Genomic DNA, 17419 nt, shown 5'->3' on the forward strand with positions numbered 1-17419 from the left:
GGTGATTGCATTCATCAACCTCAACCTTCAGCTCTGTAACCCACATATAAGTTTATCAGTGACTTCTAACTTGCCACCCCTACTGAGAGACACATTTCCCATTCTGGTGTAGTTTTTATTTTATGTTTACATTTTTATGAACGTTGTCATATTGTATAGATTTCAAAGTGTTAGTTGATTAAAACTATATATATATATATATATATATAACATTTCTCTAAGTAATATTATAAAATAGCTATATATATATATATATATATATATAAAATTTTATTGACCTTGGGATATGAGCTGTTTATTTAATTTTTTCTATAAGGGTATAAATATATATATATATATATATATATATATATATAACATTTCTCTAAGTAATATTATAAAATAGCTATATATATATATATATATATATATATATATAACATTTCTAAGTAATATTATAAAATAGCTATATATATATATATATATATATATATATATATATATATTTATACCCTTATAGAAAAAATTAAATAAACAGCTCATATCCCAAGGTCAATAAAATTTTAACATTAAACACCTCCACGCTGACAATTTTTTGAAAAACAAAACAAAACTGTAAAATTACATTCAAGTCAAAACAGACAACCAAATTTTAATTATTTTTTTATTCAATAAATGAGTATATTACATCAGCAGGTATTTACCAATTATCTTAAAAAGGTCTATTAGGCTATGAAAAACAGTCATGGACTAATAAGTAATCCTTCAATCTGTTCCAAACCTAGCTCACAACTGGCTTCAGATGAGAGCCAATTATTATTATTATTATTATTATTATTATTATTGTTGTTTCAGTGAAACCTATTTTTGATTAAAATAATAAAAAAATACTTTCATATTATTATTATTGATCGGAAACTCATAATTTTGAGTGTAATGGAATCTTATTATTTCATCAATCAATTTTCAAATAGGCAGCAGATAGTCAAAGTATTCATCTTTAAAACAGTGCACGCATCATTTTAGCTGGGACTGTCAAATCTGGCATAAGGACTTGCCCTGCTGAGACCTGATAGAGAGAAAAGGGGGAAAAAAACACAACAGATAAAATTATATTAATTAATCAAATATACATTTCAAACAAATATATAGAAACAAACATCTTTTTCTTTTCTAAAAAAAAAGGCCATTGAACAAAATCTCGAAGATCTCGCTCATTAATGTTCTTTATGAAGAAACACAAGAGACCAAATTGAATAATTACCATTAGAGGGAGCACAACTTCATAAAGAATTTGACTAGTCATAGTGTTTTAAAAACATGCAGCATTTTTTAAAAAACATTCCAAAACACTAGGCTGGACCTATTTTTAAAACACTGTCATATGCTCCTTACCTTTATATTGATTGACAGCATGATTTTTTTTTTTCTTGCACTGCCAGCGTAACAACCAGTTCAAATTAACTTATTTATGCCGTTTCTGAGATGAGGGAATTGTTGACTCACCATATTTTTGTCGGATCTCATCATGTCTAATCTTCAACTCAGCTTTTCTGTGAAACAAGAACACAAGAACATAAATTAATTGTGAAATCACACTCACACCCCAAAGGTATGTTGACGATCTGTAATCATTACAGCTGTAGAACAGGTTTCTCATAGAACATCATTTGTCACATCTTAGTTCCTCGTAACATAATATGTTTTGTCTGCTTTGAAAATTCCAATGTTGATACACTACCCATGATGCATCTGCATGTACATATATATGTACTGATGAAAGCAGAAGTTCAATACAAAGTACTTAATGAAAACGTCAATTATTCCCCTTTTACCTGGTTTTACATATTATCTTGTATTTCCTGTCATCTCCATTTTGAATATTCAAATGTCAATCACTCTTACCTCTGCTCTTGTTTTGTTTTTGTCTTGTCTGTTTTCCGGTTCATCCTGTTTTCAAATCGAGCAGATCTGAAAGACAAAGTTTGTTAAATTGAGAAAGTTGAGTCGTCAAGGCCTTTCTTTAATGATCTAGTGGTCTCTTGGTTCTCTGCCATTTTACAGTAATGCAGAAAAGCTAACCAATAAGTAAAGAAAGTAAAAGTAAAAGTCTAAGTCTGATTATTTTGACTTTATCTACATTTATGCAAGCAAAAGTAATCACAGCCTGAGGGAGGTGACACCAACTCCCTGTAGTATTTAAGAAAGCTAAATGGAGGGTGCGACTTATTTGTCAACCATATAATAAAAGTTGATGTGACATACAATTGGTCAAACACATCTCGTATGTGCAGACTTACCCAATGTTCTCACACTTGCAGCAGCAGAATATACACAGCAAAACACCAATGATGAGGAGCGCTCCAGCCACTGACAGTGTAATGATCAAAATCTGGAAGTTTACTGAATTCACACAAAAAAGACAAAGTTGTAGAAAGTGTTAAAAAAATGTGATGCTGTATCAACTCATATAACATTTATGGCAAACACATGTGATTATGGTCAAATTGATGAAGTACTGTAGTTCATTTTTAGTTGTTAAATTTGGAATTTGTACTAGAGAAAAGACTACAGACAATCCTGTGTGTTTGCTTGTTTATGACTGATACCAATTTTAATTATGTTCAACCTTCATAACACATTTGGGTCTGTTTTGATCAAGAGATAAATAAAACATTCTAAAAATAATTATTTTTTTAGTAAGGGAATGAAACTTTGCAAAATGAAGACATTTTTTTCAATTAGATATAGCCATTTAAAAAAATGTTACACATTTTGTATGTATGGAGTATCATTAGGTGTTAAAATACTTTTGTAAAATTATCTACGAAATAAAAAATTGACTTTTTGAGCAATCATGAGTTATAAATTCAGACTTTAATTAAAATCCATTCATTCCAATGGGATTAATAATTCTCTGATTATATGTTTTTATATTTCATACAATGATATATTCAAATAAAATTTCTAATCAATATTGAAAAATAAAATATACATATTTTTTGCATAATAGTTAAAAAAAAAAAAGTGGTTCATATGCAATTAAAAAAGGGGTACATGCAGTAATAACTTGGTAATACCATAACAATCAAACAATGTAACAATCAAAACGTTCACTCATTAATGAGAAGTTGCTAATCACATAGGCCTAATAAGTTAAAACTGTTTTATAAAACAATGATTTTTTTGTGTGTCCAAAACAGATCTGGAATGCACAAATAATATGCAGATTTTTAATGCATTATGAGGGTTAAGTGTCTGTTTAATATACATAAACGTTTCTGTTTTTTTGACATAATAATGACAGATAATTACTATTAGACAATAATAAAATCATTACATTACTTACAAATATCTTAATATTAATAGTATTAATTATTAGGGATGATTGTTTTAGTCTATTGAAATAAACTATTATGGCCAAGGCCAATCATAAATTTTTTTTTATAAATCTATACTATATTTTTTTAATTATCATTACAAAATAGAAAGTTAAGTACCTTAAGTACCCACTAGATAACTGGTATGGTGCTGTATTCTGTGCATTCCTACTAATTATTATTATTTTATTTTTATTTATGCAGTTATTTTGTCATTTAAATTATCATTTTGTGATTTAAATGATATGTTATGCTATGTCTTGTTAAAAAGGAAGAAAAGAAAGAAGTTTATAAAGGCTGGGAAACACGGTGTCGTAAATAACAAATGTAGAAAAATAAGTGAGAGACAAATTTAAAAACATGTCTTACTTGTGCAAAGGCCCCATCGAGCATCACTCAGTGGGCAGAGGGAATGGGGGGGCAGGATGGTTTTGGCTGGGTATGTTATACATGTTTTAGTTGGAATGCACCACAGACACTAAAAAGACAAAAGATTGTTATATACAGTCATCCACTGTATCCACTATTCAAAGCTCGAGATGTTTTATTCTCTGAATTTAGGGTTGCAGATAGTTACAGTAACAATGACGATGAGGGTAATGACATCAGAAGAGACGAGTTATTACAGGGTTGATACTGACACACGTCATTAACTGTGAGAAAAGCTGTGTGTGCGTGCCTGTGGTATATAAAAGGTTTGTTTGGGAGTGTCTCAACAAATACAGAATGTCAACATCATGCAGCAACAACACACCGAATTCTTAAACTATACACAAACAATTCAAATGCACTGATGGAGCTGATAGCACCATGAGTAAGCACACGAGAACTAGTTTAAAATGTAAAATATTAACAGGGGAAAACTAACTCTGATTGCTTAGAAAAGTGCTAGCACACCACTTCATGATAAGCTACAATTTGAAGCATTATTCAAGTCACAAATGTTACTCAGGTTTAATATTCAGGGTTGGATTTTTGGTCAAATGTTTGGTGAATTATAGTAACAGTGATGCTTGCTTTGGCAAACACCACTAAATAAAAGGTCGACCGTTTATGAATATTTACGAGACTGACTTTTTAAGGGAAGTTCACTGAACGTCTCAAGTGACGCTGAGCTCTCGGAAAGAGTATGAAGCTGTAAACACCCAGAACAGCCCAAACCTGTTCCACAGGTGAGGTACGTGATGATCTGATAAGTGTAAAAAAATCCTGCAAATCTTGCTGCTTGCTGAGTTCATTACTTCCTTGTCACTCTGATAAGTCACTCTTTCTCATCTCATGTTTTTGGTTCTCGTCAGATCTCATTTATACATTTCTCTCTCTCATACAGTATGGTCACCAATACCAATAGTGTGAATAAAACAGGCTTTGTTGACTTGTGACATGCAAACATATGTGACCCTGGACCACAAAACCAGTTTTAAGTCGCTGGGGTATATTTGTAGCAATAGCCAAAAATACACTGTATGAGTCAAAATGATATATTTTTCTTTTATGCCAAAAATCATTAGTATATTAAGTAAAGATCATATTCCATGAAGATATTTAGTAAATTTACTACTGTAAATATATCAAAACGTCGTTTTTGATTAGTAATATGCATTGCTAAGAATTCATTTGGACAACTTTAAAGGCGATTTTCTCAATATTTAGATTTTTTTTTGCACCCTCAGATTTCAGATTTTCAAATAGTTGTATCTCGGCCAAATATTGTCCTATCATAACATCAATGGAAAGCTTATTTATTCAGCTTTCAGATTATGTATAAATCTCAATTTGGAAAAAAATTGACATTTAAGACTGGTTTTGTGGTCCAGGGTCACATATAAAGACAATAATATCTCAATAACATCAAAGAGAGAGGCAAAATTTGATTCAAACTCACATCCACATATGCCAAGCACTCATCACAGTTTGTACCATTCTTGCTCTCACAACCTAGAAAAGTGAGAAGTGTGAGAGAGGACATGTTAGTTATAGAAATGAACTGAAACTTACGAATCTAATTCTGTGTTAAACACAGCAATGCTCATTAGTGCTGCCTGACTCTATATATTAGGCAACAATGACTCCCTATGAGACAGTGGTTGCCTTGGTTAGTTATGAAAAGAAAAAAGCAGCATGGGAAATCAATCAGAGTAAGGCAGTTGGTTTTCCAGGGGAATTAAATGTTTAACATTAAACAGCAGGTCTTATGTTTGGGCTCTACAATGGGCTTTGCTCATTTAGAATAAGTAGTAAAACTGATAGCTACAAAAAAATAAAATAAGTGTGGTTATTGTGAAGTAAACTCCCGTCAAATAACAAAGACCAAGTTTTAAATTTGTTTGTATGTAAATTCAACACCTGTGAAACTAGAGGTTTTACAACCGTAAAAAACACATTGAATCTTATCTCCCTCTAGAATGTTTTCAGCCAAAAGTATCTATTTGCCTTACTTGGACGTGGTGTTGTAGTCGGTGCTTTACTTGTAGTAGTTTGTGATGTAGTCTGTGTTGTCGTAGTTGAAGATTGTGTAGCCTGTGTTGTTATATTTGGAGCATCTGCAATATTCTGTGCCAGCGTTGAGCTCAAACCAAAGAGAAGCAGGACGAGAGGAATACACTTCATGTTCTCTTCTTTTAATGAACGAACACCTAAATAAAACTGACTCCTCTGTTAGTTTGTAATAAATTTGGTCAGTAAAATATCTCCCTTTGAAACCTCAGCGCAGACACTTCCTCCGACCAGAAACTGGGAACAAGTTTTCTAGTTTTGTTTCTCTTTCATGGCGCTGAACATCCTTCACGAGCTTAAATTACAAACATGCGTCGGTGAAGGCGTGGTTTATTATTATTGTGTAGTAGCTATGTAATGCAAAAACTGCATTGTAATCTTTCAACAGCGATGGTTTAAATTTAAATAGGCTATTAGGTAGCTCATGTAATCTTCCAATGGCGAAATTCTGGCAAACCTTTTTTAGAGAATGATTTCGCGAATGATTTTGTTGGCTAAATTTTATATTCACAAGCAAAAGCTTGTTTAATCCCGAGGTCTATATATTTTCATGATTTTTTTTTCACCCTAATGTTTTAATCTTTTAAATAATAAAAAGGACAGCATAGCCTATACGTTTCCAAATCTCCCATAAACTGTTTGTATATTTGTGTATGCATAGTACTACAGTGTAATTATTTTGTACTTGTACTATATGAAACATGTATATGAAATATGTAATATGTATAACAGATAAAGTGTCCTTAATTGTTCAATACGGAATAACGTTAACACATAGCCTAAACTAGATAAATTAAAAGTAAAATACATGTTAATTGTTTGAATTATTTTTATTATTTGTACAATAATTAATTGTTTAGCATTAGGCCTATGTTATATGAGTCATATTTCTTATTGGCTAACGGGCCTATTTCTGGGTGATTCTAAGACTATGGGCACTTTTATGTTCTTTGGTCATATTTTTAAAAATACATATAATTTTGGATAAATTCCTCTTTCTTTGTCAAACTAACAATAAAACCACCTAACTTTTTACTACCTTTCTATAATGATTTTTTCATACTTTTCAACCTCCTTTTAGGTATCAGAATCATTGTTTTCTCCTTGTCGCACACCCAGACTTTTAAACGTCAACAATGAAAATGCAGTTTAAAAATATGACTTATCTGGTAACTATTAATATACCTGAATTAAGCACTAGTAAAATAATTAAAATACATTATAGTATTTAATGTGAGACCACTATCAATATTATTTTTATACAAAATATAGCTGTCGCACAGTATTGGTGTCATTTCCACCACAACACTGTAATGTCCCTTTAAAAAGTTTGTGTGAAAGATTGCTTAGGTGGTTTCTATGGAAATGTTCAGTGACATCAGAGCACATGTTGGACATGGAGGGAATTTAAATTTTCATCAACAACAAATGAAGAAAAAGGTAAATATTGCTTGATCAGTTAATATATTTATTCTACGTCATTTCCAACCATGCTGTACCTTCAAGGTTTTTTTAAAAAAGCTAAAAATTTCAAGTTAAATAAGAGTATTTTGCATACATGAAATGCTAAGTATTAATTCAAAGCTAATCAGTGAAGCTATCTTCCATTTTTTCACAAAAAACTACAGAAATGTCATTTCCACCACACTGCCCTCTGTGGTGGAAATTACATTTATGGTTACAAAGTACAATTGATTTGTTTAATGACTTTGTGAATTGAGTTTAATGAGTGTGATGAGTTTAAGACTTTTTCTAATAAATATATCTACATTCACGTTAATTCATCGTCATTTCCACAACACCCTGTCATTTCCATCACCACACATATTTTTAAAAAATATTTAAAAAGCTCTCATCACACATGTATCCACAATTTATGAGATCATGCTCTACTCAATATTAATTATTTAAGTTATATTTATTTTCTAATAAGCTCTTACCCAAACCAATATTACATTTCAGAGCGTGACAGGTGTACAGTTCAGCATTTGGTCCTTAGGGCAGTTAATTTATATCATTGACAAGTGTATAATTATTGTACATTGTGGAAAAACTGGTAAAACTACAAAAATGATCTTAGACAATTCTTGAGTGGCATAAGTTATTCTATTTTTAAATAAACAGCTGTATATTGAGATGTGGTGAAAATGACATTTGTTCATTGCAGGTTGGAAAAAATGTAAAATATTAACAATTTCTCTTGTAATCTAAGTTTGTCCTCTTACAGACCTTAAAACTAGACAAATTATTTAAACTTATGAGACTGTGTTACATGACTTTTGAACAAGTTTTTTTATTATTCAACTTCACAAGGCTAAAAGTGCCCCTAGAAACGCCCAGTAATAATATAACGCCTAACCAGATTTTGGCACCCTCTGGTGGATAATAAATAAAACACCATATATTCAGTATACAAACGAAACCAGTGCTTGAGATAAATTACAATAATTTATTAAAGCATTTTGTAAAGCCAGTTACAAAAGAAAACTTTTTCTCTCTCTCTCTCTCTCTCTCTCTCTCAATATTTTAACAAGCACAATTATTATTATTATTATTTTTTTTTGAGTAAGCTATAATTTATAGTATTATAACAATGGCAATGAAGAAATTACATTCAGGCCTTGTACTGGCTGCCTGCAGCTGAGCAAGGACCCCAGTGTGAATGTGTGAGAGAGACAGAACCAACCGTGCTATATCTGAGTGCATGTTTTATGTTGATCTTTGTGTGTGAGCATGTCTGTGATCATGTGTGTGTTAATGTGTGTTATGAGGCAGAGTGTAAGCTAGCACCTGAGACTTCCGGCTGCTCAGACACCACCTTCTCTTAACACACACACTTACACACACAGTAACATCAACACATACTGCTTGTTACTTAAAAACACCGTCACATCAAATCTTCTCCACTTATTCATGATAAGTCAACTCTATCCATTTCTTCACAGCGTTGGCAGCCCTTTAATGCTGATCTAAGCCTCCAAAAAACTGAGATCAGCATGAAAGAGTAAACCTACACCTTAATTTCTCCAATTATCAACAATAACACCATCATAACAGATAAATACACCAAACCCTCACCCACCCATTCTGTTTCATAAATATAATCATAACAACAATAATAGAAATTCCCATACACATAGCTCCCTAAACATCTTCATCATATTCCATCATCATTATCCTTATTTAAATTCATTGTTAAATTCAGACATACACGTTCACAAAAACAAAAACAAAAAAACCTTGCGTTACACTGACAAATATAGTTGCATATAAAACAGCAAAATTACACAGGTACTGTCGCAGGATTATACTCACATAAATAAAAACAACAGGCATACTTAGACTCATTCTGTGTGGATCGAGAGTCAGTGGATGTTTTTTTTGGTGTTATGGTCCATTTTAGATCTCTGTTATGTCTGCTGTCTGTCATCTCTCTGGCAGCATGGCCACTCTGGTAACAGTCTTAGCAGAGCTCCATCATGACATGAAACACAAAAAGGCTGCTTTGGCCATGATAAAATGCCAGAAAGCGAAATAAAAATGTGTCTTAATGTCTGTTTAATATAAGATGTTTATGGTAATCTGTCAGGCAGTTCTTTAAAAGACAAGATGGTCACTTCACCTGTGGTTTGAGGGAAAAGATATGCAGCTACGTAAGATTAGCCACCAGTTGGTCAAAATGCACTTTAAAGAATCTGAGGCTTTCCCAGTAAAGTAAATGGGTATAATGTCCATGCCAGCAAACTACATACATCCTCATAAGATTTATATGCTCCTTAAGCAAAGCCTTTTTTTTTTTTTTTTTAAATTCAAAAACCCTCTTGTCTTAGCTTGTGCTGGTTTTTCTGTGCAGTCAGATATGATGACATTATACAGTTTAATGAGATTTCAAATGTATGCAAGGACTATATATCCCATTCAAACGTTTGCTGTCAGATACAATACAAAACACTAATATTGTTTAATATTATTAGAATTTAAAATAACTGTTTTCTGTCTTCTTTTTTTAGCCAGCAGTGTCACATGATCAGTCAGAAATCATTCCAATATGCTGATTTGGTGCTCAAGGAATTATTATTATCAGGATTATTTGATGAATCGAAAGTTCAGAAGAACAGCATTTATATACTATTTCATTATAAATGTTTTTACTGTCACCTTTGATCAACTGAATGCATCATTGCTTAATAAAAGTATTTAAAAAAAAACAATCTTACTGAGCCCAAACGTTTGAATGATAGTTGAAAGATCTCTAGCCTTACATACTGTGGGCCCATAATTTAGCATCAAATGTCAGGCTCTAAACAGTTTAAGTGCTTTAATCATAGAATAAGTGTAAGTGTTTCACAATTAATATTACGTATACGTATTGAAACAGTACAAATACATGCTTATTGAATCTTGACTGCTGTTGCTTAATACAGTACTTTTCATTGCTCGCTTTGGGCAGGCAGAACTGGCTCTACTTACATAACACTTCATAACCGTTATCCGATCTCTGTAATAGTGAATAGAGGTGCTTAGGAAACCAAACTGGTCAAAATGGGTATGCTTTTGTGCCTTGGTACAGTTAAAATTACACAAGCTTTGTATCACTGGCAAAAATAACAAAAAAGGAAAATGTTGTAATTACTGTAAATACAAATAATTTAGACAGTATCAAATGTAACACTTCAGCATATGTATTTATAGACTCTGGAATTTAATACAAAATAGAATGTTGCACTGATAACATGTGGACAGTCTTAACAGTCGCTGCTGATATCCACATACTGCCAGCCTCAGATATACTGTGATCTGATTGGCTGACTGACTCCAGGTGGCCTCTGCTGGTAGATTTTGTAACTACACTTTTGAGGGCACAAGGCAAATTTTTTGGAAGCAACATATAAATTGCACACATTTCATTATACTATAGCAGATTTTTTTTATCATGTTGCATGTTCCTTTTGCTGCCATCAGCCAATCAGAGCTGCCATGATGTCATTTTCCTGCGGCTCAAGTCACATGGCATTTATGGCTCAGGTGATTGGCTCAAAAAAACCTGTATGTGAAATTGAGCGGCCACGAGCAAAGATGGCAGAATTCAAACAGCGTACTTCTGGGGTGTCCTGGGCCAGCCGAGCAGCTGCCATTGAGATGAATGGGAATGTTAACACATAGCTTTCTCCTCCAGCTCTTTGAACGGCCTCCAGCAGTCATGGCTATACAAAATAGCTCTGTATGTGCTCCACAAAGCATTCACCTGTATGTGTGTGTGTGTGTGCACAAACTCTGATCTCACACACAAGCACAATATACACACCTGTGTAAAACTACCGGTAAATGGAGTCGTAGGTGGTTGTTGGTTAGGTACAACATCACTGAGGGTATAGACGGGAGTGAAATGTAGAAGGAGAGAGAAGAAAATAAATAAGTTTGGTCATCAGTCAGGGTGCTGGCAGTGAGGGGAAAGAACGGTGAGCAGGTTACCAGGCTTGTGCTTTGTAAAGGTGAAATTGGTCCGATAAATACTAAATAAACATGTGCTGTTGTATTTAGGACAGGTATACAGAGGATTCCAGTAGGTTAAGTTCAATTGTTGGAAGGGTGAAGTCTCTGTTTTTTCTCTGCTCTCATTCTCCAATCAATAACGGTCAGTAGTATACTTCACTTTCATCACATTGTGTTGCTAGACACTTTGGGCGCTGGTTGGTGTCGATCACCTCATCCAGGTGCTGCTGCTGTTGCTGGTGATGGACATGATACTGCAGCGCTTTTTGACGATCATATTGATGTATGCCTTCATGATCTTAGTGATTTCACCCACCTTGAAGCACAAAACAAAAACTTGTTAATCAGTATATTAAAAATCACATGCTGATCCTATCACAGAAAAGGGAATAAAGTGACTAAATAAGAAGTGCTAGACTTATAGGTTCAATTTAGAACAAAGATTGTAAAATGTGTCACAGTATTACTGTTTTTACTTAATTAATCCAGCCTAAGAATAATCTTTCAAAAACATTTTAAAATCTTGCTGACCCCCAAACTTTTGGACAGTGGTGTACATCCTCAAAAGACTCAAATGCTCCTCAACCATTTATATACAAACAATTAAAGGTGCTGTATGTAGGATTGACATACAGCGGTTGAACTAGGTATTGCAGTCCAAATTCAAAATATTGGAGACGGTTTTTTTCACCCAGCCCCTCCTCCTCAGACTTGACGCACACGCAGGTTGCCAGATTAACAACACCAACAGGAACGAGCGCACATGCCGATGAATGAAATTAAATACGCTGTGTTTTCCGCCAAATGGCAACCCGGGGTGCCGAAATACAATTGGGTAAACTGGCAGTGGGCGGGTTTCACAAACCATAACAAACACAGACATTCTGGGCCGGAATGCACATTTTCAAAGGAGAATAACTGACTGTAGAATTGTTTTTCAGATAAACAAGTATGTTAATTTGGCATGTTTCTTAAATATCTGCAAACATATTATGGTATTTTCATGCTTTAGTAGAGTCAAAATCCTACATACAGCACCTTTAAACAACATTTTGTCCAACACAGTACTGATAACAGAGGCACAGAAGTGCATTACCTGAGACGTCTCAAAGAACATCTCTCTTTCATCAACAATGATTTTGTATGTGCTGGGCTGAGGTGCTCCGAAGAAAACAATGTGCTCATACTGGAAAGTTTCGAGTGGTTTGGGTTCACCCCGTTTGTACACAGAGACGTTTTCAGCACTGACCCCCAGCCACAGATCATGAGGGAAGCCACCCTCCTTACACTGCAGACAGAGAAATAAAAACACAAACAATGACCATTAACATCAGTGGCTAAATGCTTAGACTTACTGTAACATTAAGGAAAGCTGAGTCAGAATTTAGCTATCTGTTGGAATTATAGGTAATTATTAGTTCCAATTGTATTTTCACAGGTTTGAAATAACAGCACTTTGGGGCTTGGATTAGGGTTAGTAATGATAAAAACTTCTACTTTACAAGGCTGTAACCATATATTTAGGTAGTAGCCCTGATAATCTGAACCAGAGGTGTGATTAAAAAAATAATAATAATAGGGATACTCTCAACCTTAAAGAAATTATTTATACCTCCACATCAAACAGTGTGGACCCGTATCCCGGCCACTCTTTGATGACGGTCATGTAGCTGAGCATGGCCTGGTGTTGAGGCATGCCTTGTAGACGGCTCCATTTCTCCAGCACGCTGGTCAGTGTGGCTGACATCTCCTCCTTTACAAACATCTCCAACATCTGTTCCTCCTCCACACGCTGTTTCTTCAGCGATCCCGTCTTGAAGCTGCGTCTCAGCGTCCCATCAAGGAAGTTGGTCTTCCGGCGTTCTAAAGTGTGACCTCCTGGCCCAACTATACTAGCCCCGGGTACTCCAGCACCCCCTGCTTTAGTGGATTGGAGTATGCGGGTGCGAAGTCGTCCAACAGGGTAGACGCTGCTTAGGCTCCAGGGCGTACGGGCCACGTCACCGTGGATGTACTGCAGTCGCAGGGCTGCTAAGTGCTGGAGGGTTTCCTCAAGGGCTGGGAAATGACCACTGATGAGACTCTCGTGAGCCTAAGAGAGATGGTGAAAAAAGAGAGAAATAAGGGGGAATTAAAGAATATAACATGCTATATCACAAGATAGGGGAAAAACATGACACTGAAGCATATTTTCACTTCTGTTCTATTTATAATTGGTTTTAAATTGTAGAAAATACAAGTGAAAAATGTATTTTTAATATAATATGGTTTTATATAATGAAACATACTGTAAATTGTTTCATTTAGCTAGTGCGATTTACAGTATATATATATATATATATATAGGTTTTGGAGGCAAAGTGATGTGAAGACTGTAAATAAGGTTTTGCGTTTTCTAGGTAAATTCCATTTAATGACTTCCGTAAACTTTGATTACAAGGGTTAGCAACAATTACTAAAGTAGCAACGATTACAAACAAGATCAGTAACATTTTAAATGGGTTAATCAATAGTAAGAATTCTCTATGATGGTTCTACAAAATTTACAAAATAGAAATAATTAATTTACCTGCTCAAACATGAAGGCAAATTCCACTCCTTCTTTGGGCATACTTTCCACATCAAGAAAGCAATAGAGCTTGAAATATAGCCTCCATGGCCCTTCCTCCTCCTCATCTTCACTACCTGCCAACCTGGAAGAGCAAAGCAGAAATTACATGTACAGAAATATAGGTTTTATAGATGCTATAGATAGTTTTAAATACAGAAATAGAGCAACCATTCATTCAAAATCATATAATCAACATAGACCATATGAACTGTACATTACCTCTCAAACTTTGCAAGCATATCTGCTACAATTACACGGCTTTCTATAGCCCGACTCTCCACCTTATTGTGCTCAAACAAAGAGAACATATTCCTGCTATTTTCCATTGCCAGACCACGAATCAGCTTCTCCACCACCTTGACAAAGACAAGCACAAAAAATATGTCACTTTCATCCTAATTTGCATAACATGGTGTGTCATTTCATTATACAGTTCAAAAGAAGAGATGTTAAAATGATGTCTGAGTATGCTAATAAATTCGATAACATTCTTTCTCTTCTTCTCACCTCTCCAGCTGTGGTGTGTGAGTTGATGGATATCTTGCAAGACCCTCCTCCATGGCAGTACACAGTAGTTGTCATTTCCTGTCTGTTCAGCAGGGCGGCGATCTCCTCCTGAGAGGGCACATACTCCCTGGTCTTTGTCTTCTTCAGGGACTCACCAATGAAGTGGGCATACTTCTCAATCTCAGTGCCAGGGTAGCGCTCTCTAACTCTGAGACATTATTCACAGAAAGACACGAAAATTGCAGTATTTGTCAAATGACCTTTGAAAGGGAAATATAGCCATTATTCAACTTCAAGAGGCTATTTAATGAGCATCTCTCTCTCTTACCTTTTCAAGTGGAATCGGAGGTAACGCAGGATGGCGCGACTGGGTAAGAAGGTGCAACTCATGCAGGTGAGCAGGTGCCAGTGTGCGCGGTTTGCAGGGCTGTTGGGTTGGGGCACGTGATTGGTCTGCTTGATCAGCTGACAGTACACCTCGTCTCTCAGTGGCCGCAGATCGTGGCAGGTCTGCAGGATGCCCTGGATGATGGCGACAGGGTCTGAAACTATCTCCATTTCCTGAAGTGAGTTAAAGATCTTCACGGCCTCATCCTGCAGGCTTCCATAACCCTTCTCCTTTTGCACTGCAGAGAGAGAGAGAGATCTGTTAGTAAGATTGTTGGATATGTATGATGTGTCAGTTTTTGTGTGTTTTAGATGTGTGAGTGATTTAGCTGATGAACGATACTCACGGCTTTCGCTGACCTCTCCGTATGGTAGTGGCAGAAGAGGTGAATGCAAGGGATGCTGGGTGTATCTCAGAATGGGGTTTCTTCGATACATTTGTTCCACAGCCTCAGAGTTCACACTGTTCTCCTACACAAATGTCAGAAAAGGTCAAAGGAAAGGCCAAGATTTATGTGCCATTTTTTATTAAACAGCAGTTTTATCTAAAACATAAACATAAACAGCAGTTTTATTCTAACCTTTAGTGCAAAAAACAGACTTATGTTTTAAAAACTGGTTACCTTAATGTCCCTAATGAGTTGCTGGGTGGGCGTTTCGATGGGCGGCTTGTTGTCAATGACGCCCTGAATGGCAGACACCCAGCGCATGGCTTCATTCAGCAACTTGGTGTACAGACGGTATGAATGTTTACGCCCATGAATTATGATGTTCCAGTAACCTGCAGTGTAACCAGACATCAGCATCACCGTGTATCTTAGTTCATAAAAAGAAAAACATCTTCATAATTTCAAAATTAAATCACATTTTTTAAATAAATGCAAAATGAATGACCATACATAACCAACAAATTAAAAACTTGTATTATAAATAAATAGTTTTTTATCTTTAAAAATACACTCTGTAATTGCTGTCAACAGCAGACTGCAAACAATACAGCAAATGCTTGCCAACAGTTCCAAACAATTATTTTTTGCTTCCTTAATTGTGAATTGAATCTGTGAAAAGATTTCTCTCTAAAAGGTCCATTTACACCAAGAATGATAACTATTTAACTACAACGATAACTATATTAGCGTCCACACCAACAGAAGATAATGTTGTTTATTACAAGCATAAACTACATACATGTTGTTTGCCACTTTAAATGCTTGAACTCTTTAAATCTGGTGGTTTCTGATTGAGCGCCGGATGTTTTTTAACATTCATCAGCTGTAAAAAAAATTATTCTAAAAGTGATTCCAAATATATTTTTCCTCTGTGTTGAATCGTTATAGCTATGGTATGGACATTCCTATTCTGTTCTATTACTTACTCAAGCAGCATGAGTTGTAATTCCATTTAATAACATCATTACTCAGTATGAATACTCAGTCACATCATATCATGATCATATCATACTCACCTGTCTCTTTAAACTTTTTCTCCTCAGGCTGGACCACAGAGCACAGGCTGTTCAGAACCAGAGTGCCCATCTTAGATGCATTGCGCTCAGAAGACTTGAAGTAATCCAGAGAGTTGTTAGTCAAGACAAACCAGCGCTTTTTCAGTTTGAGAGCAGAACTTTTGGCTCCTGCCTTCATCTCCTTGTGCAGCCATCCTGTGTCACAAAAGAACACACAGACACACACACAGTTTAAGCAAACTGTGACCAGTTAAAGAACCTAAAATATACACTGTCCTTAATAATAGGACAGTAATATCACTTTGAATCCAAATACTCATGGACATGTTATATACCTAATCAACCATAAATAAAATTCATTTGGTACCTAAATTCAGGTTACAACTCTGTTAAAGATGAATAACACACCTCTGACTAGGAACTCCTGTCCATCACTCTTGGAGTCTCCTTTGGGTTTCTGCAGCAGACTGATCCAGTGATGCATTTCCTCCGGCAGGTCTGAGTTACAGTGGATCACACGATTGGCTGTGATAATTACAAATGAATTGGGCCTGTTTGGAAGGAAACAGAAGTTGTGTTAGCACCAGATAAAAATGGCAATGTTAGTCACTTTTTTATCTTCAGATATTTAGCTGTACAAGTTCAAAATGTTAAAGGTGAAATGTGTAACTTCTGTGCCATTAGCATAACATAAGCATGAAACTACTAATATTTTGATACAGTCAACAAATAGCTTACCCTTTTCAGACTGTGATGATATGTTTCCCCAGTTATTGATGTAAATGTAGCAATTAAAAAAGTTTTTTAATTTTCATTTATTTTTTTACTTTTTTTTTGTTTGTTTGTTTTACATACATTTAAAACACTGTACTTTGCATTATAATACTTTGTCATTAAATCAGAAAAAATTAACACTGCTACATACAGCTGAGGAAGTGACAATTTCTTTTTAATCACTGTAATCAGTGTATCAATACATTTTTCTTCTTTTGGAAGATCATAGAATCGCTGTTGTGTATTTTTTATTTTGCTACTGAAGCAAATGGGAATGCAAAATGAAAAATTAAAACTATAGAAGAAGAAAAAATAACACAATTCAGC

At 34.8% G+C, this 17419-nt stretch overlaps 2 protein-coding genes across 4 annotated transcripts in view; both read right to left on the reverse strand.

Annotated features, from left to right (window-relative positions):
* Window positions 1-626: 626 nt before the first annotated feature.
* pttg1ipa (PTTG1 interacting protein a) lies at window positions 627-6157 on the reverse strand. Its single transcript, XM_058779201.1, has 7 exons — window positions 5798-6157; window positions 5245-5297; window positions 3729-3837; window positions 2280-2382; window positions 1885-1950; window positions 1486-1532; window positions 627-1048 (listed from the first exon to the last, which is right to left on the reverse strand). The coding sequence occupies exons 1-7, from the start codon at window positions 5967-5969 to the stop codon at window positions 1002-1004; spliced, it is 597 nt and encodes a 198-aa protein (XP_058635184.1). The 5' UTR covers window positions 5970-6157; the 3' UTR covers window positions 627-1001.
* Window positions 6158-8251: 2094 nt separating this feature from the next.
* myo10l1 (myosin X, like 1) overlaps window positions 8252-17419 on the reverse strand; it is a 64285-nt gene continuing 55117 nt past the window's right edge. For all 3 annotated transcript variants that reach the window (XM_058780113.1, XM_058780114.1, XM_058780115.1), the window contains 11 exons: window positions 16727-16869; window positions 16319-16513; window positions 15477-15634; window positions 15201-15324; window positions 14795-15092; window positions 14467-14674; window positions 14179-14315; window positions 13918-14041; window positions 12961-13440; window positions 12445-12636; window positions 8252-11664 (listed from right to left, as the gene is read on the reverse strand). In XM_058780113.1, coding sequence (XP_058636096.1) covers window positions 11557-11664; window positions 12445-12636; window positions 12961-13440; window positions 13918-14041; window positions 14179-14315; window positions 14467-14674; window positions 14795-15092; window positions 15201-15324; window positions 15477-15634; window positions 16319-16513; window positions 16727-16869 — 2167 coding nt within the window. In that variant the 3' untranslated portion in view covers window positions 8252-11556. The remainder of the gene's footprint in view (window positions 11665-12444; window positions 12637-12960; window positions 13441-13917; window positions 14042-14178; window positions 14316-14466; window positions 14675-14794; window positions 15093-15200; window positions 15325-15476; window positions 15635-16318; window positions 16514-16726; window positions 16870-17419) is intronic.

This window comes from Onychostoma macrolepis, chromosome 06, assembly GCF_012432095.1.
Source record: "Onychostoma macrolepis isolate SWU-2019 chromosome 06, ASM1243209v1, whole genome shotgun sequence".
Taxonomy (NCBI): domain Eukaryota; kingdom Metazoa; phylum Chordata; class Actinopteri; order Cypriniformes; family Cyprinidae; genus Onychostoma; species Onychostoma macrolepis.

What these genes read in the sequence shown, in the direction of transcription:
- pttg1ipa (XM_058779201.1), bottom strand. Translation starts at nt 5,969, where the DNA reads ATGAAGTGTATTCCTCTCGTCCTGCTTCTCTTTGGTTTGAGCTCAACG. An exon ending in TCGATGGGGCCTTTGCACAA is followed by an intron (nt 2,383 to 3,728) that starts GTAAGACATGTT and finishes GTGTGAATTCAG; the next exon opens with TAAACTTCCAGATTTTGATC. An exon ending in TGCAAGTGTGAGAACATTGG is followed by an intron (nt 1,951 to 2,279) that starts GTAAGTCTGCAC and finishes TTTGTCTTTCAG; the next exon opens with ATCTGCTCGATTTGAAAACA.